At 42.1% G+C, this 22,867-nt stretch overlaps 3 protein-coding genes across 11 annotated transcripts in view; 1 reads left to right on the forward strand and 2 right to left on the reverse strand.

Annotated features, from left to right (window-relative positions):
- Positions 1–354: 354 nt before the first annotated feature.
- Positions 355–5,619, reverse strand: LOC129171394 (CD9 antigen-like). The gene is made up of 9 exons (XM_054760007.1): positions 5,493–5,619; positions 5,276–5,362; positions 4,697–4,802; positions 4,524–4,621; positions 3,591–3,665; positions 3,391–3,492; positions 3,219–3,314; positions 3,053–3,136; positions 355–1,944 (listed from the first exon to the last, which is right to left on the reverse strand). Exons 2-9 carry the CDS (start codon positions 5,333–5,335, stop codon positions 1,741–1,743), a joined length of 825 nt encoding a protein of 274 aa, XP_054615982.1. The 5' UTR covers positions 5,336–5,362; positions 5,493–5,619; the 3' UTR covers positions 355–1,740.
- A 794-nt stretch (positions 5,620–6,413) lies between these two features.
- Positions 6,414–14,100, reverse strand: LOC129171752 (tetraspanin-5-like). Its single transcript, XM_054760716.1, has 9 exons — positions 14,028–14,100; positions 13,773–13,865; positions 13,260–13,365; positions 13,084–13,181; positions 8,233–8,307; positions 8,030–8,131; positions 7,864–7,959; positions 7,698–7,781; positions 6,414–7,151 (listed from the first exon to the last, which is right to left on the reverse strand). Exons 2-9 carry the CDS (start codon positions 13,836–13,838, stop codon positions 7,062–7,064), a joined length of 717 nt encoding a protein of 238 aa, XP_054616691.1. The 5' UTR covers positions 13,839–13,865; positions 14,028–14,100; the 3' UTR covers positions 6,414–7,061.
- A 2,733-nt stretch (positions 14,101–16,833) lies between these two features.
- LOC129170717 (RNA binding protein fox-1 homolog 2-like) overlaps positions 16,834–22,867 on the forward strand; it is a 44,641-nt gene continuing 38,607 nt past the window's right edge. For 4 of the 9 annotated variants that reach the window (XR_008566665.1, XM_054758590.1, XM_054758591.1 and 1 more), the window contains exon 1: positions 16,836–17,701. Coding sequence is in view for 8 of the 9 variants with exons in the window: in XM_054758590.1 (XP_054614565.1) it covers positions 17,447–17,701 (255 nt within the window). In the remaining variant the exon portion in view is untranslated. Of the gene's footprint in view, positions 17,702–22,867 lie in introns of all 9 variants that reach the window. The other 5 variants (XM_054758587.1, XM_054758595.1, XM_054758585.1 and 2 more) reach the window with 3 other exon arrangements.

Below are 22,867 nucleotides of genomic sequence, written 5' to 3' on the forward strand. Positions count from 1 at the left end.
CCAATACTAACATTTTTCAAATCTGAAATATGATCTGATCAGTAAAAACGAAAGTCATCACACACGCCGCTATTGATTTGTTTGAAGAATCCTCCTAGTACACAGCCGAGTATTGGGCAGAGTAGGACTTCAGTCTTTCTTGATCTGTTTCAAGAGGACAATGGTGCACACCAGGGCTGTGATCTGTCACACAGACACAGGAAGTAAAAGGGAAATAAAGCAAGGATGAATTGGAGCAATGAATGGTGTTTCCTGTTATGACCGAAAAGGTTAAACCTGCCACACAAAGTTAGTTTGTCCTCCCATGCTGCACAGCCCCATACAGTGGTGAGAGTATTGTGTGTACTTGCTTGTAAAAAAAAACAAACAAAAAAAAAAACATATTGGGTTGGGGTGCTGAAAAGGTTATTAGGTTAAATGTCTTGTCAAGCATTTCAAGATGACAGAATGAAAGTTGAGAGAGTAGGGGTTGGTTCTATGACTACTTAGGCCTGGCGAAATCACAAGGGGTCGTGACTGGAAAAATTAACCACATCTACTGAGCATTTTTTACAGCCAGAAAATTAAGTCATCTTTTTGTTGCACATGTCCATATTTACAAATGTGCTCTATTATTGGAAACATGGATATCTTTTTTTTTGAGATGCTGTATGAGGTACAGGAACAGATATTTCGTGACTGTCAACCATCTCGTTTTCGCCTGGAAACTACCGTAGTTCGCCCTTCTTTCCCGTATTTTTCACAAATTTCAACTTCAATGGGTGGGGGGTTGGGGTGGTGGTCTCTGGTACCGCCGGAGCAGCACTACAGTGTTTGCAGCATCTCAAACTTTTTGCAAGGTAACACAGCAATAACCTTGCGTTATCTCGCAAAACCTTTATATTGGCAAAATCCAGCATTTCCATTGTATCAACTTTTACTTTGTTTTGATCCAATTATTTTTGTGTGAACTTTTCACCTCTCGGTTCCTTTGAACTAGCTAAATATGCTCAGGTCAGCTCGTCCGCGCTACGGCACAGGTGACTACCTTGAAATAGTGGGAGTGCTGACTCCCATTCCGCAGGAAGAGAGGAAGTTCCTCACTCCTCTATCTTCCCACACTGACACAGTTTGTGTCCTTTTTTCCTTGGCACTCTTGGATAAGCTGCTTTGCCCTCTCTTCAATTGTATGCTTTGGAATGAAAATCTACATGTTTTTTGTGGACAATATTCATGGATAGAGCATGACTTCCTGTTTGTGATGTATGGCAGACATCCATGACCAAATTTGGGGTCGCAAGTCACAATTTCAAAAATTCGTATTTTGTTTTTCTTTTTTTACCCATCCATCGCGTGCGCATCCTGCTTGTCTGGTGTTATGAAGTCATGACAGCAAAAATGTTTACACTTTAATTGGGAGGCTGGACATTTGACATTTTCAGTCATTACACCCGCTTGATTTGAGTCCCTTTTCTTGCTATTTTAATGCTGAACTGTGTGTGGTAATATTGGAACAGTCCCAAGATGAAAAGGAAAATGTAGTGTATGGCAAAGTTTATATAAAGTCTGTGCCTTGCTACATTGCTGGCCATACTTTCCTTTGTGTCTTACAAATATTTGTACTTTTAAGTTGGTTATAATACCCCAAAAGTAGAACGCAGCAGTCATTCTTGGAGAAGCCCAATCTGGTGTTTATGAGTGTTTTTAGATAAAGCCGGTTTCTATTCGTCATTGTTGGAAGAAATGTAACGTGGGGGGGTGCTAAGTCTGGACAACAGGGATGTTGGCTGCAGTGAGAGGAGTGAAGATGATTGGTTCTTGGTCAGGGCTCGAGCTGGCGACAAAGTCATGCTGGGATGGGTTGTTAGCCAGAGATGGAGAGCAGTTAGTCAACACGATGTACTGAGGAGATGGGCTGGACACAAGCTTCTGTTTGAGGATAGTGCTGCAAATCAGAGCAATTATCTTTGGGAGGAATGGAGAGGGAGAATGAAGTCAACCAAAGCAAGAAAGCGAGAAAAGGTGATTCAAGTTGGAGAAAGAGAGAAGAGATGGAGAGAAAGTCAAGTCATTAGATCTTTTGAACATGCCAAAGCAAAATCCGACATGAATCTTGTCTATGACGGGGTAAAAGTGTGGTCTTATTTGTACTAAGTTTACGTATTTTTTTCCTAATTTGAGCAGTTTCAAGCATAAAAATGGCGAAATGAACTAAAATACAAATATATATATAAGGCATTCAAAGACGATATGTAGTATTCTACACTGGTCACTAGGTGTCAGTAATGTTCAGTGAGACACACAAGCACCAGACTTGATCGCCAGAACAACAGGCTTTTATTTCAGGTTTGAATTATCTCAGGCACAATAATCCCTAATAAAAACCCAGGCTACTGTTGCGGCCGTTACCCACGCCAAGCTGAAATTCAACTCCTGAACCCCTGATGAAATTTCCTGTCCACCAGACGTTTCAGCTCCCCTAGCAGTGAAACACATTTACACACAACGCACAGGAGCGCAAGTCTTATTTATGTCTTAAATGGCTTGTTTTTCCTTATTCTATCTACCATATTGGGTAATACAAGTGTAAAGGTGACTTTGGGGTGGTGTTTCATGTCTCGGGCATATTTGGAAGGTCGTAAACAGGTTTTCTATGCTCTAACTACAAAAATATTCCATTTATAAATAAGGAATCCTACTTTGGGGAAATTCACTTATCACGGTCGGGTCTGGAACCAATTAACTGTGATAAACGAGGGATCACTGTACATTCGTGTCCTGTCATTTATTTTTGATGATAAAATACAGTGGAAAATGTGTATATTTCAGAGTTTTTAAATTGTGATTAATCATGATTAACTTATGACTAATGTTGATCTGATTTTAAAAATGTTTTTTTTTTTTTTTTTTTTTTTTTTTTTTTTTTTTTTTTTAAGCCTTTTTCAAAATTGAAAAACAAAAAGCATCCTTTTTATTTTCTTTTAGTATGCGGCCCTCGGTTGGGGAAAGAAAATATGGACACTCGGGGCCTACAAGTTCCTTTTCATTTCGAGGTTCTGAAGACGTTGCTTACCAAAAGAGCTCCAATTCCGATGAAGAGGGCCATCACCATTGTTGCGTTATTGTTGAAGAACTCAAGGATGATCCCGGGACAGCTCTGAAAGCATGCAGCAGAAACGGCACACACTCAAGATATTGAGCAAACTTGACACACAAGCTCTCGTGGGAGGCCATCTTACAGGCATGGCGATCTTTTCCAAGAACCCGCTTGGTTTGGGGCAGGTCGCTACAACTGACTCCAACAACGGGATCCCTGTCACGCCGCAGCAATGAAGCTACAATGGAGGACGATGAATACTTAAGAGCAACGGATGAAAGATACGATTTCTATTTCAGAAGCGTTTTTCTCACCAGCTCATGAATGAACATGAGCGTGAGACCCAGGCCCCCATCTCCAGTGGTTGCAAACAGAGTATAAAGGCTGTTGTAGAACTCTGCAACCCTCGCCCCAACCTGGAAAAAACATTCAGCTGAACATCAGACTGTATAACGGGACTTGGGTTTGTTTCAAGTGTGTGTGTGTTCAGCCTTCCATTTCTGAACGGCCTCACCTCGTCCCTCTGGGTGTAAGCGAGTACTCCAACAACAACTTCAGCGAGCGCCAGGATGAACAAGAGAACAGAGAACTGAAAAAGTGGACATCCATCAGACATACTTTATTGATGCGCTCATTTCATTTCATTTCCAAACCCTTCACGACCTAATACAGGAGTGTCCAAAGTGTGGCCCAGGGCCCATTTATAAAACACAGTCATAAAAAGACTAAATACAAGAATTAATTTCAATAAATTAAAAAAAAGTCTTGCACACTGAGGGTTGTTAGAAAGCTCTCAATATAAAAGAGCACTATACTGCTTATGCTGTTATCACTGTATTTCATAAGCGCGGATCCTTTCACATGTTCAAAGATACCATGTTTATCCTTCATAGTCGTCGCCATATTTCAGCAGGGGGCATGCAACCAATATTGATTACTCCGCTGAGCGTCTTACGATGTCGACTTTCGCTTTCACAAGTCTGTCTCACTGCCGTACGAGTCATAATGGAGTGACGGAGAGGCACATTGGGAAGAGGAAGTCTCACGAATGAAACCACTACACAGCTTATGCTGTTATCACTGTCCCTTTCATAGAAGATACCATCTTTATCCTTCATGGTGGTTGCCTCGTTTCATCTGCTTGGGCGGGCCATGCAACCAATGTTGACTTCTCCGCTGAGCGTCTTACGATGTCGATTTTCACTTTCACACGCTGCCATCGGACGCGTCTGCCGGACTGCAACAATAGTTAACTAAAAAGAACAAACGCGGCGTTGTCCTTTCTCCCAGTGAGCACATGTAACTCCGCCAGTGTATTATCTGCTTACGTAATATTGTGCAAAACCTATTTTGCATTCAAATTGGAGACCAATGAAAGGCTCAGGAAGTTTTTGCAGTTCATTGAGCTGCACCAGTGTGTATAAATGCACAGGGGAAACATTCTCACCACTTGAAGAGCACATTTTTTCTCACTGCTGGCCCCATAGTCTCCGAACATGACCACGATCAGCATCAGTGTACCAAGCACGATCAGTACAGTCACACCTTCATACAAGAAAAAGCAAAAGTTGGTGAACCAAGAAAAAAACATGCACAGAGTGAAAAAAGGCACAAACGCACCAATTACAAAGGTGCTGGAGTTGAGAGCGCTTAATGCAAAGATGCCACCGGTGCTGTTGCTGAATCTCAACCACAGGCCCAGACCCAGAAAGGCAAAGCCCAGCACCTACAGGTAGAGTTTTAAAAAAGTGTTTATTTACCTTGTTCTTTAAAGTCAACTTTCAGCTGTCAAGACAAAATTGTGGCCTAGACTGGATAATCAATAGACTTTAAAGACAACACATCTAATAATATTAGACTTAAAAGGGGAATGCATTTGCAGCCTTTTTAGTCTCAGTGGTGGGGAAACAAAAGTGTAATTTGAGTAGGTTTTTAGAGAAACGAAACCAAGATCATGCAATAGCAGCCTCCCCCAATACATACACACCCCTCCCTTTTTGTTTTTTTTTAACTTTTACTAAAAATATTCCAAATTAGTTGACTCAACCAGATTACTAACTCAACGTTCAAGTCTGACCCGTTCATAGGCGAACGGATTTGTGCAATATTCCAATTTCAGAGATGTCGATCATCAGGACATGTTTCTGGATTTACGATACCTAATAATCATAATAATAATAATAATTAATAAAATCTTACCGCAAAGATGAAGTTGAAGATGAAGATTATGTATTTGCAAACGAGGCCACAGCAGTCCATGATGATCCGTACGGTGTTGTGTTAAGTCTGTAAAGTTTTAACACAATTACCACATCGAAGCCATAGTTGACAATGCACACACGTGCCGTCATCCCTTACTTTCTCCCCCCCATCTTATAAATATGAGTGCATCGTTAGCAGTACGTAGATATAATACCTCAATATGATCTCCCCTTTTCTCAGGACAGCGTCTTGACTGCAAAACGAAACCTACAAACAGCGCGTAACTGTTTTTATTCCAACCAGCTACGTAGGAGTAACACCCGCCTTTTTGGGTGGTTACGATAATGTGATTGGCTGGGTGGCCGTGACTAACGTTAGACAAAACCAATGAATATGAGATGACGTATGTAACCTGCGGAAATGGCATAGCAAACAGGAGAAACGTAACTGGTTCCAGAACATTGATGTCTGTTTTTAATGTTTTCGTTGTTTCACAACACAAGACCTTAAAAATCATATTAATACAACTTCATAAAAATTCATTTAAGGCACTAACATGTTTAAATAATAAAGCGTTAATCATACAAATGCGTTTAGACATCTACCGTACTGTAGACCTAATGAGCAGCAAACGTCATGATTGTGTTTGAGGAGACAACGAATTAGCACTTTTTGAGACAAAAGGGGGAATGTCTCTGTAAAACATCTGATGAGGTGTCATCGGGTCTGGTGACTTTGGATTAGAGTGTTCTCTTGTGTTCTTTTTCATTATTTTATGTGGAAATCGCTTTACCCTTTAACATGTTAATTAGTGGCTACATACTGTTAATTACTGGCAACCAGGCCAGTGTTAATGGAAGATGTACAGTGACGACTCTAAAATAAGTCCAACTTTCTACCGTGTCGTCCCTTGAGAAGATATAATAAAATGGTTGAAGTGTAGTGATGTGTCTTTGTAGAATGTGGAATTGTATACAGTGGTGTGAGAAAGATGAGACGGACCAGGATGTGGATATACAAGTACAGTGGTGCCCTTCCTGATTTTTTTTTTTTTGTCACACTTGAATGTTACAGATTATCAAACAAATGTAAATATTAGTCAATGACAAGACAATTGGACACAAAATGCAGTTTTTAAATGAAACTTTTATTAAGGGAGAAAAAACATTCAAACATACATGAGCCTGTGTGAAAAACGCTTAATTGCAGTTAATTGCTAAAGGTGGCCCAACCACTTATTCGGTTTACTTTTACTGTTTAAGAAAATATGACTAAGTATTTTTAAGTACATTTTTCTAAAGATTCGAGGATTTGAAGCTTTGTATTGAATGAATCTGTGAAATAGTCACTTATCACTTCTTGAATCAAAAACACACAATCCGATCATAGTACAACAAAGTGGAATATTTTATTTAAACGCAAAAAGCATGCCGTTGGCCTGCAGCACAAGCTCTCCAACACGGGGGAGGGGGGAGAATCCGAGGCGACAACATTGAAATTATGTCACAAAAATGACTTGTGTAACGCTACTTTGCAAAATATTAATGACAAATGTTATTAACCAGCCAGAACTATACGTGCCTGTTCAGATCATACTGATTATCTTTTGATGTGTTTGAGAACGAACAAACACAGCTGAAAGGTGGATACCAAGTAATCTGTAATGTGATATGTAAATCCTTTTTTTCCCCAATACTAACATTTTTCATATCTGAAATATAATCTGATCAGTAAAAACGAAAGTCATCACACACGCCGCTATTGATTTGTTTGAAGAATCCTCCTAGTACACAGCCGAGTATCGGGCAGAGTAGGACTTCTGGTCTTTCTTGATCTGTTTCAAGAGGATAATGGTGCACACCAGGGCTGTGATCTGTCACACAGACACAGGAAGTAAAAGGGAAATAAAGCAAGGATGAATTGGAGCAATGAATGGTGTTTCCTGTTATGACCGAAAAGGTTAAACCTGCCACACAGAGAGTGAGTTTGTCCTCCCATGCTGCACGGCCCCATACAGTGGTGAGAGTATTGTGTGTACTTGCTCGTAAATAAAATATACATGCACTGGATTGGGGGTCTGAAAAGGTTATAGGTTAAGAGCGTGATTTGAAAAATTAACCACATCTACTGAGCAGGATTGAAAATAACTGAAAATTAGTTACCCTTTTGTTGTAAACAAGGAATCCTATCTTGCGGATATTCACTTATCACGGTCCGGTCTGGACCTAATTAACTGCGATAAACGAGGGATGGATTATTGTAATTAATCTGATTTCAAAATTGTCATCATTTGACAGTTCAATTTTTTAGTCTATCCACAAAATTAAAAACAAATGGCCCCTACATCCTTCCATTTTTTTTTTTGTGTGGGAGTATGTACACCCCTTCCTCTCCATTTTAAACTGAAGATGTTGCTTACCAAAAGAAGTCCAATTACGATGAAGGGGGCCATCACCACTGTTGCGTTACTGTTGAAGAATTCAGTGATGACCTTGGAACACCTCTGAAAGCACGCAGAAGAAAGGGAGCACACTTAAGATATCGAGCAACCATGACACACTAACTCTTGTGGGAGGCCATCTTACAGGCATGGACATCTCCTCCAAGGCACTGCGTGGTTCGGGGCAGGTCCCTCGAACTAACTCCACCACCGGGGCCCGTGTCACGCCACAGCAATGAAGCTACAATGGAGGAAGATGAATATTTGTGAATGAAAGATACGATTTTTTATTTCAGAAGAGTTTTTCTCACCAGCTCATGAATGAACGTGAGCATGACACCAATGTCCAAATCTCCCTGCGATGCAAACAGGGTATACAGGGTGTTGTAGAGTTCTTCAACCCTCGCCCCAGCCTGCGAAAAAAAACATTTTCCTGAAAAGCAGACTCTAGAAACGTGATTTTGGTTTGTTTCAAGCTGGGTTTCTTCAGCCTTCAATTTCTGGTCCGCCTCACCTGATCCCTCCTGGTGTAAGCAACCCCTCCAACGGCAACGTCAGCAAGCGCCAGGATGAACACAAGAACAGAGAACTGAAAAAGTGGACATCCGTCAGACGGACTTACACACTAGATAGGCTCAGTCCATTTCCAAACCCTTCACTTAGAGATTAGTCATGAAGACATTAAATATAAGAATTAATTGAAAATAATTTTTAAAAACGAGAGCAATTCCTTATTTGTATCGTTACTGTCCATATGTGAATGTGCTTGGGATTTTTTTTGGGTGGGTTGGGGGGAAAAAAAAGTCGCATCTGCACTGTGCCCAGTAAATAGCTGCATCCAGACGGGAACAGATAACAGAGTGAAAACGATGTATTACACAAGGCACGCCTACGTGTGGCGCTGTGAAAAAATACTGTCAGGGGAACAACCAGCAAAAAACTAACAAAATGACACAGAAAACAAGATTTGAGATTTTCTCGCACTTCCTCGCACTTCTTTTATTGTCTGTCATAGATGGGCGGTACCACAGAAATGGATGTCGTGAGTTCAGTTACGTTATCAGTCACGATCAGTTCAAGAAGTGGACTGGCAGAGAAAGCAGCCGTCTTCTCATGCTGGTGTAATGTGCCCCATGACCTTCATATGGCCCATGTCCTCCCCGAGCCCATGCACGGGGGTCAACCTTGGTCTTATCTCACAGCCCAGGTGCGGGGGGGGCACTTAGGACAACTCAACTGCTTTTTCTCAGTCTGCTTCACAGCACTTCTGTAATTTTACAGAATAAACAAAAAGTCACAGTGAATGTTTGATCAACTTCAGATAATAACAGAGCATGTACATACTTTGGTAAGAAAATCCTTAACAAATACGCGGACGGAACCACGTGACACACAAACCATATACGAAGGAAGAACGGATGTGCGTAAGTCTGACATCTTCAGTTTTCCAAGGCTCGTCTGGACGTACGACAGAGTGGAATTCCACGTGCGTCATTCTGGGAGTATCAGACGGGAAAATACTGGGATAACGTCGAGTGCGCTGCGTCACGCCACTGGAAATATTCAGATATGTTGGCTTGTCGTCAAAGCTCGCTTCTGGTCACGCGATGGCGACGGGGCGGTGACGTCAGTTTTTAAATTGTAGCGGATTTGCAGGTCCATACGGAAACAGTGAGCCAAAGTTTTCCGATTTTCCCACTCTGGAAGCGGTTTTCAAATAATACCGTTTCAGGTCACCCAGAACGCCCTTCCCGTGTGGCTGAGAGGCTGAAACGATAAAATACTTTGCTGTTTTGACCTGAAAACGTTGTCGTGTGGATGGTCCCTCAATATAAAAGAGCACTATCATGCTTATGCTGTTGTCACTGTCCCTTTCATAGGACCAGATCCCAAAGATACCATCTTTTTTTCTTCATAATGGTTGCCATGCTGATTCCTCCACTAAGCGTCTTACGATGTCTATTTTCACTTTCACGCTGGTAGAGGAAATATTCTTCCACCTGACTAGGGTGGTGCGTTACGCTCTATCCTCAGGAAAGAACAAAAACTATACAGTGGTGCGAAATAGTGTTTGCCCGCTTCCTGATTTCTTTTTTTTTTTTTTTGCTTGTCACCACACTTCAATGTTCCAGGTCATCAAACAAATTTAAGTATTAATCAACGACAACACAGCTGAACACAAAATTCAAGTTTTAAGTGAAACTTTTTATTATTAAGGGAGAAGAAAAATCCAAACCCACATGGCCCTGTGTGAAAAAGTGAACCTAAACCTAAGAACTGGTTGGGCCACCCTTAGCAGCAACAACTGCAATCAAACATTTGCAGTAACTTGCGGAGGAATTCTGGCCCACTCATCTTTGCAGAATTGTTGTCATTCAGCCACATTGGAGGGTTTTCCTTTTTAAGGTCATGCCACAGCATCTCAATAGGATTCAGGTCAGGACTTTGACGAGGCCACTCCAAAGTCTTCATTTTGTTTGTTTTCAGCCGTTCAGAGGTGGACTTGCTGGTGTGTTTTGGATCATTGTCCTGCTGCAGAACCCATGTTGGTTTCAGCATGAGGTCACCAACTGATGGCTGGACATTCTTTGGACATTTTTTTTTGGTCGACAGCAGAATTTGTGGTTCCATTCTATTACAGCAAGTCTTCCAGGTCCTGAAGCAGCAAAACAGCCCCAGACCATCACACTACCACCACCTGGCAAAATTGAGACTAGCCTTAATGTTCTTTTTGTTCAGGAGTGGATTTGGCCTTGGAACGCTGCCATGCAGGCCGTTTTTGCCCAGTGTCTTCCTTAGGGTGGAGTCATGAACGCTGAGCTTAACTGAGGCAAGTGAGGCCTGCAGTTCTTTGGATGTTGTTGTGGGGTCTTTTGTGACCTCTTGGATGTGTCATTGCTGCACTCTTGGGGCCACTCTTGGAAAGGTTCACCATTGTTCCATGTTTTGGCCATTTGTGTATACTGGCTCTCATTGTGGTTTGCTGAAGTCCCAAAACTTTAGAAATGACTTTATAACCTTTTCCAGACTGATGGGCCCCAATCTCAGTTAAGTTTAACGGAGGGGGCAATCACTTTTTCACACAGGGCCATGTAGTTTTTTTTTCTCCCTTTTAATAATAAAAAGTTTCATTAAAAAACTGCGTTTTGTGTTCAGTTGTGTTGTCACTGACTAATATTTAAGTTTGTTTGATCTGAAACATGTAAGTGTGACAAACATGCACAAAAATAAGAAATTAGGAAGGGGGTAAACACTTTTTCACACCACTGTATCAATTCCATATCACATCCTGTTGTTTCTTATGCCCAACACATACACACACATAGTATAGTCGAGGGGCCTATCCCCCACTTAGACGACTTATCATGAAGACTTGCACACATTGTCTGGTTGAAAGTCATGCATCCAGTCTTGTGAGATAAGGCAGGTGTTGCTAACTTTGCCTGAGGAGGCCGACAAAAAACACCCAAGGGGAGAAGGGAAGGAGGTGTTAATAGAAAGTGAAACATGCAAATCGGGAGGAATTGCTAACAGCTTCTGAGGGCTTTGGCAGCTGATTTCCTCCAGTGCACCGGCATTAACAAAACATACTTTTTAGTCTCATACTATTATTATCAGCTGGTCCCAGCAATGCGCTGCCACCAGACGAGTGTGCCTGAGAGAGATGCTTATTGGGAGGAGGAAGTCTCACTAATGAGACCACTACACTGCTTCTGCTGTTATCACTGTCCTTTCATCGAAGCAGATCTCTGGTGAAGAACTACTGCACCGCACCGCACCGCACCAATTCGCGTTCACCTGGCCACCGTCGGAAAAGAAAAATTCCAAAGAGAAGTGGAAATTCAAAGATAGCAAAGTATCAGTTAGTCAGAGGCGCAACAGGTCCGGTACTGGGAGTTTCCCAACATGATATTGGTACTTTCACATGCATGTGGTATGTCCATGATGGCAATTTAGGTAGTCAAATTGGGGGAGAGTTGGTATGGAAAGGAGGCACGCTGAACACATCTGCGTCCGGTAAAAATATCTTTAAAAAGGTGAGTATACCCGAACACCTGTTGTGGAATGTACATATAAACACTTATTTACTGTACTTAAGTACACTTTTCAGTGTTTTTAATTAATGATAAAGCAATTTTGGCATGTCCAATTGCCTTCTGTTGGCAAATGTTGGTTTAAAGAAGTAGATCTCAGACTCGGTACATTTCGCTGAACACAAGTAAATTGGTGTAACATAGACAATTGTATCTTTGCACCATTCCCCTAAAATATTGGTTCCAAACGGAGGCTGTGAGACATGACTGATAGGAAAATTGTGTTCACTTGTCTGGCGGCTCTAGCCTCGATAGCACAAGGAATGTGGCCTTGAAGGAAAGCTGGGCCTCCCGCATCATTTGTAACAAGGTTTTACAGAGTTTCTCCTGGGTTTATTCACCTGAAGGGTTGTTTGTCGATACGGTACATGCCCCGTGATTGACTGGCGAACGCCGCCTTTCGCCCCAGTGTCATCTGGGATAGGCTCCAGCGCCCTGTGACCCTGAGCAGGACATGCGGTGTACAAAATGTATCTTTTCTGTATTCAGCCCTTGCTGGAAAAGATTTGGACACCCTTGGACTACAGGGGTGTTCAAAGTGTGGCCTGGGGTCCTTTTGCAGCCCGTGGCTGTTTTTTTTTTATCGGCCCTTTGCACATTTTAAAAATACAATTTAATAAGAAAAGTTACAAAAAAAACAGAAAAAGAGCTGTAATTTTACTAGAAAAAGTAGAAATATTAGAAAAAGTTGTAATTATCCAAAAAATTGTAATACTATGACAAAGATGTTACAAGCATAACATCGTAACGCTACGAGAGGGGACAAAGTAAACTTCCCAGTGATTTCCAACAAAACAAAGTTTCCATTTTTGGGCAATTAGGTTGGGAAAAAGTTGTGATATTATGGGAATGAAGTCACACTTTCATGAAAAAAAATTACAAGAAGGCAGTTGCAATGTTTGTAAAATTGAAAACGTAAAAATGGAAAGACAAGCAATGGAGAAAAAATAATAATACACTTTGTCACCTATCACACAAGGCTGGGATGCAGGCCGTTTTTTCTTTAAATAAATGTAACTTGTTAGCACATCTACATGGCTTGGTTTGCAAAGTCTCAAATATTAAAGTGGCCCCCGTATCCTTTGACTTTATTGTATGCGCCCCTCATTGGGAAAAGTGTGAACACCACTAGTTTATACTGTCAATAAATTACAATATTGTGCAAAAGGTTTTTTTTAATTCAAATTGGAGACCAATGAAAGGCTCGGGAAGTTTTTGCAGTTCATTGAGCTGCACCAGTGTGTATAAATGCACAGGGGAAACATTCTCACCACTTGAAGAGCACATTTTTTCTCACTGCATTCCCCATACAGTCCAAACGTGACCACGATGAGCATCAGTGTACCAAGCACGATCAATACAGTCACACCTTCATACAAAAAAAAAAAGCAAAGGTCGGTGAACCAAGAAAAAAACATACACAGAGTGAAAAAAGGCACAAACGCACCAATTACAAAGGTGCTGGAGTTGAGAGCGTTTAATGCAAAGATGACTCTGGTGCTGTTGCTGAATCTCAACCACAGGCCCAGACCCAGAAAGGCAAAGCCCAGCACCTACAAGTAGAGTTTTAAAAAAGTGTTTATTTACCTTGTTCTTTAAAGTCAACTTTCAGCTGTCAAGACAAAACTGTGGCCCAGACTGGATAATCAATAGACTTTCAAGACAACAACAATTCTCAGTGGAGCGGAAACAAAAGTGTAATCTGAGTTGTTTTTTACAGATACGAAACTAAGATCATGCAATAGCTGCCCCCCACACACACACCTCCCTTTTTTAATTGTCACTCAAAATTCGAAATATTCCAAATTAGTTCACTCAATCAGATTACTGACGCAACGTTCAGGTCTGATCCGTTCATAAGCGAACGGATTTGTGCAATATTCTAATTTAGAAATGTCAATAATCAGGACGTTTTTCTAACTTTATGATGGCAAAAAATAAATGCAAATTAAATTCTTACCGCAACGATCATGTTGACGAGGCGGGCGGTGTATTTGCAAAGGATGCCACAGAGGTCCAAAGCCATGGTGATCCGTACGGTGTTGTGTTAAGTCTGTGAAGAGTTTTAACACAATTACCACATCGAAGCCATAGTTCACAACACACACACGTGCCGTTATCCGTTACTTTCTTTCTCCCCCATCTTATAAATATGAGTGCATCGTTAGCAGTACATAGATATGCCGCCAAAAATGTCTACAAATGGCAATAATACCTCAATATGATCTCCCTTTTTCTCAGGACAGCGACTTAACTGCAAAAACTAAACCCACAAACCGCGCGTAACTGTTTTTATTCCAACCAGTTACGTAGCAGTAATACCGCCTTTTTTGGGTGGTTACGATAAATGTGATTGGCTGACTGGCCGTGAATGACACAAAACAAAACCAATGAATATGAGAGGAAATGTGTCGCATGCGGAAAGGGCGTAGCAAACAGAAGCAACATCACTGAAAGCAACTACGGTACTTCCACAACTTCGATGTCTTGTTTTTAATGTTGTCGTTGTTTCACAATCCAAGACCTTAAAAATATCCTATTAATACGACTTAAGAAGAATTAATTAAAGTCACTAACAGGTTTTAGAAAATAAAGACTAATAATACAAATTTGTTTAAACATCTATTGTACTGTAAACCTAATGAGCAGAGCAGCAAACTTTACAATGTTATGTGAAAAGCCAACTGATTAGCACATTTTGAGATAAAAGGTGGAATGTCTCCGTAAAACATGTTGAGGCGTCGTCGGGGTAGATGACTTTGGGTTAGAGTGGGTGAGGGGTGTCAAGATGTTTTTTTTCAACCCTGCAATGGAACACATTCAGGTCTTCAACCAAGACACTGCAGGCCTCTCCACACACTCTTGTGTTCATTTTCATTATTTCACATGGAAATCACTGTACCTGTTATATGCTGTTATTGACTGGCAACCAGTCCAGGGTGTTATGGAAGATGTACAGGGACAAATCTAAAATCTGTCCAAATTTCTACTGTATCGTCCCTTGAGAAGATAATAAAATGGTTGCTGAAGTGTAATGGTGTGTGTTTTGTTGGAGATGAAATTCTCCTAATAAAGGCCGCAGGGACCACCGCTAAATACATTTCGCCTCCCTTTACGTGTTCGTTAATCTCCAATTATGAGAAGGAAGAAGACTCACACACCAGGAGAAGGTTCACTAAATGTAGTGAAAATAATTCAGATGCAATAGATTTCTCATGTCCTGCTGCGGCCTCCCGACGAGAAGAAGAGAGTCAGCCCCCAGCGATGGGCTGTTCCGCCTTTTGTAGAGGTTTCCCCAGACGGTTAACGTGATCTTGCACATTCCACAGTGTGTGTGTGTGTGTGTGTGTGTGTGTGAGTGTGAGTGTGGCAGCAACAGCTGAGAGCCGCATCTCCTTCTGACATTGTAGTCTTCGGTCAGCAACTTTTCTGCTGAAATAGGACAGGCACGTTCAGCACAGCCTAATTTTGGCCTACTTACTACTAGCACCTATAGTATGTATGGGCATATCGGTTAGCTGATTATGTGAATGCACTTTATCTTCCGTGTTTTCTATCATCTACTTGCAAAAAATGTCCTTCTACTCTGCTCACAAAACATGATTAACCTACAATGAATAAAACAAGCAACTAAGCAAGCAGAGCAAGCGCTATGTTGTTAAAATAAAACTACAGTTTGTCAACTATGGAATTGGACCTCAGGAGGTTTAGTGTGTATGTTGTTTCAAAAATGGATTGCATTGATAATGGGCCCCCTCAAACTAATCCAGTTGGCCCTGTGTGAACAGCATATACATACCCATTAAACTCATTCATCTCTTTGGGTACTCAGGTAATGAAACATTGCACACTTACTTGCTTGACAAGCATCATCAATGTGGACGTTTTACTGATTAACCTGACAGGAAAAATGCTCTCAAGCAAATTGTGGTCTTTTGGCATCGCTCGGTCAAGGGTAATGCATGTCACTGAGCATCTAGTTCATTTGCAGTATGAGCCATGTGTAAGGCTGCGTGAAGGCAGGGAGAAGCCGGCTGTAGGTGTGACCTCCTGCCATCCATCATGGCGGGTTCAGTGGGAGGCAGAGGAGTAGGAAGCTTGATAGAGTGACTCACACAATGTGAAAGAGACAACACACACATTTACACATTGGCAGCTGGCCTGCAGGGACACGAAGGTGAGGGATTGCACCCATGTTTAATCTGCTAGAAAACGGTGTGTGACAGAAAAGACACTCCATTGCTCTCCCTGATGTATGTGTGCACTCTCTGCTGTTTGGGTTGTATGTCTATTAGTATTTCTACAAGTCATCTTGCATATTTTACGCAAGAAATGTACTGTACGGTACGACTGCGTTTCAATTCGCTCCAATACTATGTCGCGTAACATCCACTAGGGGGCGCACAAACACTGAAAAAATGACGATGCAGCATGTACCGCTTCTTATTGACCCGTATGCCATTTTTTTTCCATTTTCATTGTTATCATCCTAGTCATCATGATTGATTAATGAACTAGCTCAAACAATATACCTAGTCCGGAACATGTTATTTTGATAAAGGTAATTGCTGTCTGTTCCCTCCTTACACGCAATACTTAAACACTAAGATAAATATGCTAATATTTAGGATACTAGCATATTAGCAGTCTCGATACATAATAATACATTTAATGTTAAGTGCCTGTACATAATTCAAAATTCCGTAAAATGTAAATTGTTTTATTCATGCGAATTGATATTAATATACGTGTGTTTGATTATTGTTTTCTTAGTTTATCCTAATTCACTTTCCCTTATTTATAATTAGCAAACCTGTGTTAAAGGGAAATGTGAGAAGAAGAAAAAAACATCTAAAATAATCAAATGATTTTCCCATCTTTTTTTTCTTTGGAAAAGTGAAATTGTAAGTGAGCAGGAAAGGAGAGGCAATACCGATCCCAGACCAGTCTACCTAAGCTCCTTGTGTAAATTCAATATGTCCAATACGAGGAGCCCAATCTGACCGTGGACCAGCCCACACAGACTCCCTCCACTCTCGGAGTACAGACGGGAGGAAACCGTGCTGGGGCCACATCCACAGCAGCCCACGGTGTGACAAGGACGGACTGAAGTAAAGACTGGTAGGAACAAAACAAAAGCTTTATTGACAAACCACCGTTAGACGAGCGACGGGGAAGAAGACGGCGTGGCCTCGCATTAGTTGCGGCGAATTTCCAACATTTTTTCCTTTTGGTAGCGAGAGTGTGCTCTCTCCGAGCCCCATTTGTCCGGGGAGCTAGCGGAATGTCTTGCTAGCGAGCTAGCTAAAGTTAGCTAGCTAATTAGCTTGTCAGACAGACAAGAGACGGACGTGTGCTTTTCACTAAATTGGGTCACTATTTGGCGTCGTTTGACTTGATGGAAAAAGCCGTACTTAATGCGCGTTATCCATTATCCCGACACGGTCATTATGTTCTGCCTTGAATAGCTTGCCCCAGCAAGACACAATATAATTGCCTGATTTGATGCATTACTAGAGCCAGGTCAGTATTATTCATCCAGATCCTTCGTCAATTCCAAGTTGAGGACGACGCCAAGAGGAGAAGGCAAAAAAACGACCACCCATTTTTGATTTGGGGACTATCTGCCGTCCAATGTTAATGTCGACCGACGTTGCTTCTATAATGCTACCCGTTAGTCGGGGGATAATGGACCGAGAAAGGGACATTGATACAGCAGCCGTGCCGCATACAAGCGCGGCCGGAGGTCCAGCGGCAGTTCGGGGGATGAAGCGAGGGGACCCGGAGCCCGACGCTCATACAGCGGCTGCTCTGACTGACCTAACCGGCGCAGAGTGCAAGAGACCAAGGATAGACGGGACCGGGAGTGTTGTTGGCGACATTGGGCAGGTAAACACACTCATTTCTCCCTTCTGTGTTCTTTTGTTGTAGCCTGTATTGCACCAGTGTATCCTCTTTACTCCGGCAAGAAAATTGATGTTGATGTTTTGACAAGCCACTTTTTTCATCAGCAGCAAGAAACACACAAAAACATGCGCGCTGCAAATAGCATGGACGTGCACCGTAAGTAAAATGTGCCTTGCTTTAAAGCTGGAATATGGGCAAACCAGACAAAGGTAACATGATCCCGGCTCCATTGCTGTGACAGACAGCAGCGATGAGAACCATTCCTGCTGCGTGTCTTGTGGAGAGCATTTTAGCCAGGCAGTCTTGGAATATTTTATTCACATAACCGCAATTACCGAGGCTGTTGGCAATTTATAGTGAGTCACCACATCGAGAAGTGATGCACTCTCAGCATGTGCTATTAATCGCGCCACGGCCGCTTCTGATTGTAGCTAGGTGTTAAAAGGGAGGCAGACAGGGGATTGGGGGAGGGGTCACCGCCGTGAAAGACAAAGAACAGAGCCCTTTTGGTGTTGGCTAAAGGAGAGGGGGCTCAGGGGGTCCTCCTTAGGTTGGTCTGCCACTGTTTTCATAACCCAACTGCTGAGATTACACAGCAAGTCCCGGCTTAAATGAAACGAATCTGCGTGTTTTACAGTGTGTCTCACTCACTCATTCACCCCCACCTTCATTGTCCATCATCCCAACGACAGAAGCGCAGATTTTAGCTGACATGTTCCTGCACCGAAAAGGAATGAGCGGCAGACGCAGGTTAGGCGGACGGTATTTGGGGTCATCTGCAGGTAATTGAATACTGCAGCAGTGGTAAAATACTTGCATTGGCCGTGCAGCAGATCAATCGCAATGACAAATAGGTCCCGTGTAATGCAGTTACGCCGGGCAGGCGTCACGGCGGATGGAGGCTGATGATGAGGGAAGGTTACGAGCCGCCAGCAAAGATGATGTGGGAACGAGCAGCATGGCAAGGGGAGGACTTCCCCTGCCCATCAGTTGTATTGATTTTCAACTGAGAGGGTGTGGGTTGGGAGGGGGGGGTCATAGGAGAGGAAGTGGAGGACAAAGTGAGATGATATTTAGTTGGACTGCAGGGGAAGGGGGGGAAATACTGTCAGGATAGATTTATGGGGGAAATAAGGCGCAGAGAGAAGAAAGGAGATCACATCCATTATTTGTTTGCCTCCACCAGTGATCATGATGAGGAATGAGAAGGAAGTGATGGATTGCTGTGAAGGCATGACGAATTAGGATGGGCAATGAGCAGTGTGTCATGTTCACAATGAAAAAGTAGATGCATACGTGTGCTTTCAAACAGGTAAAGGTAGTGCAATCAAAGTTTACAAGTTTTGAAAAATGATGAATGTAAAAATGGTAAGTACGGTGGAACCTCAATATGTTGCAGAAGGTCAGACTCAAACCGAAACGTACTCTAACCAAATCAATTTTCTCATGAGAAATAATGCCAACCCAATGAACCTGTTCCAGACACCCAGGGGGAAAAAAAACTTTTATTAGTTTTACAATTATCGTTTCAACAATTTGAAGTCCTTATGTTGTTACAATAAGCTATGCAGTCAATGATAGCGAAAGTTAGTCTTTAAACTTTGCCAAATTGCTGTCATTAGCTGATAGCAAACATAAGCAATGCGCATGCTTGTGCGATACGTGGGGCGTGGCGTACGTGCTCAGAGCAGGAAGAGGGCGGGATATAAGGCTTGCTGCACGTTGTAAAGTTAGCGCCCTCCTGGCAGACGCATAACGGTTGCTATCAGTCCCTTTCAGGGTTCGCTTTTTGTAATGTTAACACTCGATTCGTGTAAACTAGTTGGTTTGGTCAACTAAAGCGACAATGCAACAGCAATGAACTGCAACAATTAATCTACGATTATTCAATTAATAAACAACAATTTTGGTATTTTTTTATTTACAAATGTAAATATCCTCTGATTTCACTGTCTCAGATGTGAATTTTTTTATTTCCTTAGTCATGCATGCAAGCAGGCCTATTATCTTTGTGTTTTAGGCAAAACAAGATATTCACACACGGCAGTAACTAGCGTGTTGTTTCGATTAATCGAGTAATCGGTTCGGCCCTAGATGAACCGAATCAATATGAACCAAACACAAACAGACGTATGGTCCACAACATTTCAGGAAAAAAAAAAGGCATAAATGTCGATGCCTGTTTTCCAAAGCTGATGTGTGTGAATATCTTGTTTTACCTAAAACACAAAGATCATAGGTCTGCTCAGGAAATTAAGAAATATTCAATTTTAAAAGTACTGAAATCGGGATATTTACATTTTTAAATTAAAAGACCATTAATCGAATAATCAAATAGTTGTCCATTAATTGGATAATCAGTTAATCATTTATTAATTGTTGCAGCTCTCGTTCACACGGCGCCAAATGAACCTGAGAGTGCCTCTGCAAGGTCGGATTCTCTTTTTTTTTGTAATCATGTTTGTGCCACACGCAAAGAAAGGATCGGCGCAGAGTTTGTAGTGACACTCTGAGCACCGTCCCTGCTGTGCACACACTCACACATTGGGCTCTGTAAATGCCTCCCCCGGTGGCTTAGTGCTGGATCTCACTGCATTTTCGACACAATAAAACGGTAGAGGCTGTGGAAAGGTCGTCGCTGAAGCCGAGTGTGTGCTCAGGATGAGTTGAGAGGATGCTCCTCGATGTACTCAGTCATTACCGTAGTGCTCACCGCTGAGGGCAATAGGTGGAAGAAATAGTAACCTTCTTGGTTGCCAATCAACACTGTAATAATAAATGAGAGTGTCGTGCACCGCCTCCTCTGCCTTTCGTTGATCCGCTCTCCTCCCCCTACGCCATCTCATACAAACGCCTCCATATAACCCGCTTGCATCTACTGCTCTGCTTTAGCTGTCCTCTGATAACTGCCCCCACCCCAAGTCTCCCCCAGGCATATTTCCAGATTGCTAATTGACTCCTGGTTCGCAGGCAAACCAGCACCCATCCCCCCACACTCTCTCTCTCATGTCCCGTTGCGCTCTGTGATTATTCTTACTTTCCCTCTGTCTGTATCGCCATTGAAATATGAAGTATTGCCCTCAAGGCTAGGCTGGCAGAATGACTAGCAATACAGTTCTAGCTCTCCGTCTCTGTCTCTGTTTCGGAGAGCCGATTTGTCCTATCGTTTGCAGTAAAGAGGCTTTGTGTCATGCTAACAAGATCAAAGCTCATTGAGGGGAGGGCATTAACCAGACTGATCGCTTTAACGGGCCCCAGAAAATGCAGAGTGGGCACTCGATATGCACGGATAGATCACCCCGATATGTTATTGATTCATGTTATGTTGGCTTTTAAACTTGTTTAACTGAAGCCTTAAATGGATCTATCATACCGTGATATTGGTTTTTGAGCAATTTGATTTTGAAATTCATTGGACATGTAAGTTACTAAGACAAGAATTGTATCAGTGGACGGTTCTGATGTGAAATCCAATCTGGTCGCTAGTTGATGACTCAGTTTTTACTGCACAGAATTTAATGAATCAGTTTCATGGTGGACTAATTGTAAAGGTGTTCCCATACAACTTTTACCTTCTGACACAATACCAATATTGGAGCCTTGAATATTGGCCAATACCGATATCGCTCCGATTTGCACAAATCAAACCTACTTTTATTACTTATTTTATTTCTAATCCTTTACGTTGACGTGTAGTTACGTAAAGACAAATGTAACGTAAATAGCACATTGCAGTCGAGTAGTTTTATGTTTACACTGAAAGAGCTTCAGTTCCCATGATGCTTAAAGTGCAGAACCAGAAAGTACTGAATGTCTGAAATATGCGCTACTATCACACGTTTTGATAGAAGTCTTATGCAGCGATCATGTTTTGAGCCTACAAATCTTAAATTTAATCAAGTGTAGAATTACTTGGACAGTAACACCCCTGGCACCTGTTGAACGCTGATGGAGGAAAAAAGAAAAGAAGCCACCAACCCGAGCAAACAAGTGATGCTGGGAACACAGAGCACATGGTGGATTTCAAGGTTTATAGTGTGTGCGCTTAAAGAGTGGTTCCAATCTTGCCTCGCGCACTGCCACTTCCATATTACGTGTATTATCATTCACAGTAGCGATTCCGTAGCTCACAATCTGATTGACTTCTGGCTGCCGTGTTCTCGCGAGATTGTTCTCGTTTAAGAGAAAAGCTATCATCAGAGATTGTGCGTCTCGTGACACTCCTACTTATTTTGAAGTGAGGAATGTCAGAAAAGGCTTGATCCTGTGATATTACTCAGAGAACAAGAATCAGCAACAGTGGGTTAAAAAAAAAAGCAACCTGAAAATCCTCATGTTTTTTGTGATGCTGCTTCAAATGCACAATGAGGTGGCATGTTAGCATGTTAGCACACACTGTTGTGATCACGTGGACTCGATCCAGGCGCTGCTGGAGAGAAGTGCTGAAGCGGAGCCTGGAATGGACTGGACTGGTTGATGTAATCCAATTTTTTGCTGATCTTGGATATCAAATCGGGACTAATTATCACTTTAATTTCCTTAGTCATCCATGAAAGCAGACGTATTGTCTTTGTGTTTCAGGCAAGACAAGATAGTCACGAACATCAGCTTTGACTTTGGAGAAGGGCAGTCACCATTTTTGCCACTTTCTGATATCTTGCGAAGCAAACCACTGCACAGATGTGTGCGTAGAGCGTGTGTAAGAACATTCCCACATAAAGTATGGGATGTATCCACTCATACTTGTGCATAGGAAAATGCGTACATTTATGCACAACTCTTACATACAAACACATAAAACCTAGTGGCAGAACAGTGAAACTACAGATAGCTATGGCTGTCCCGCACAGGCCATATATATCATCTTGCTACGTGCTTCACAAATTGACCATCAAACAAGGCACCGCCCCTCCCCCCAGAGCAGATGAGCCGATGCCAGAAAAGGGTGGCTTTATTCACAGTACAGGTGTGCGCGTATTGTGTGTGCAGCCTGCCCTGACTTGTATAATAAAAAAGGGTCGTTCAAATCCGACCTCATCTCTCTGGCTGTTTAAAGATTACTGTTAAACTTTGAGCTGTAACTCAGGATGCGTCATGCGTGACTTTTGAACCGGCAGTGATAAGCTTAGAAATGCGCTAGACAAAGTT

The sequence above is a fragment of the Dunckerocampus dactyliophorus genome, chromosome 18 (genome assembly GCF_027744805.1).
Source record: "Dunckerocampus dactyliophorus isolate RoL2022-P2 chromosome 18, RoL_Ddac_1.1, whole genome shotgun sequence".
In the NCBI taxonomy this organism is placed as follows: domain Eukaryota; kingdom Metazoa; phylum Chordata; class Actinopteri; order Syngnathiformes; family Syngnathidae; genus Dunckerocampus; species Dunckerocampus dactyliophorus.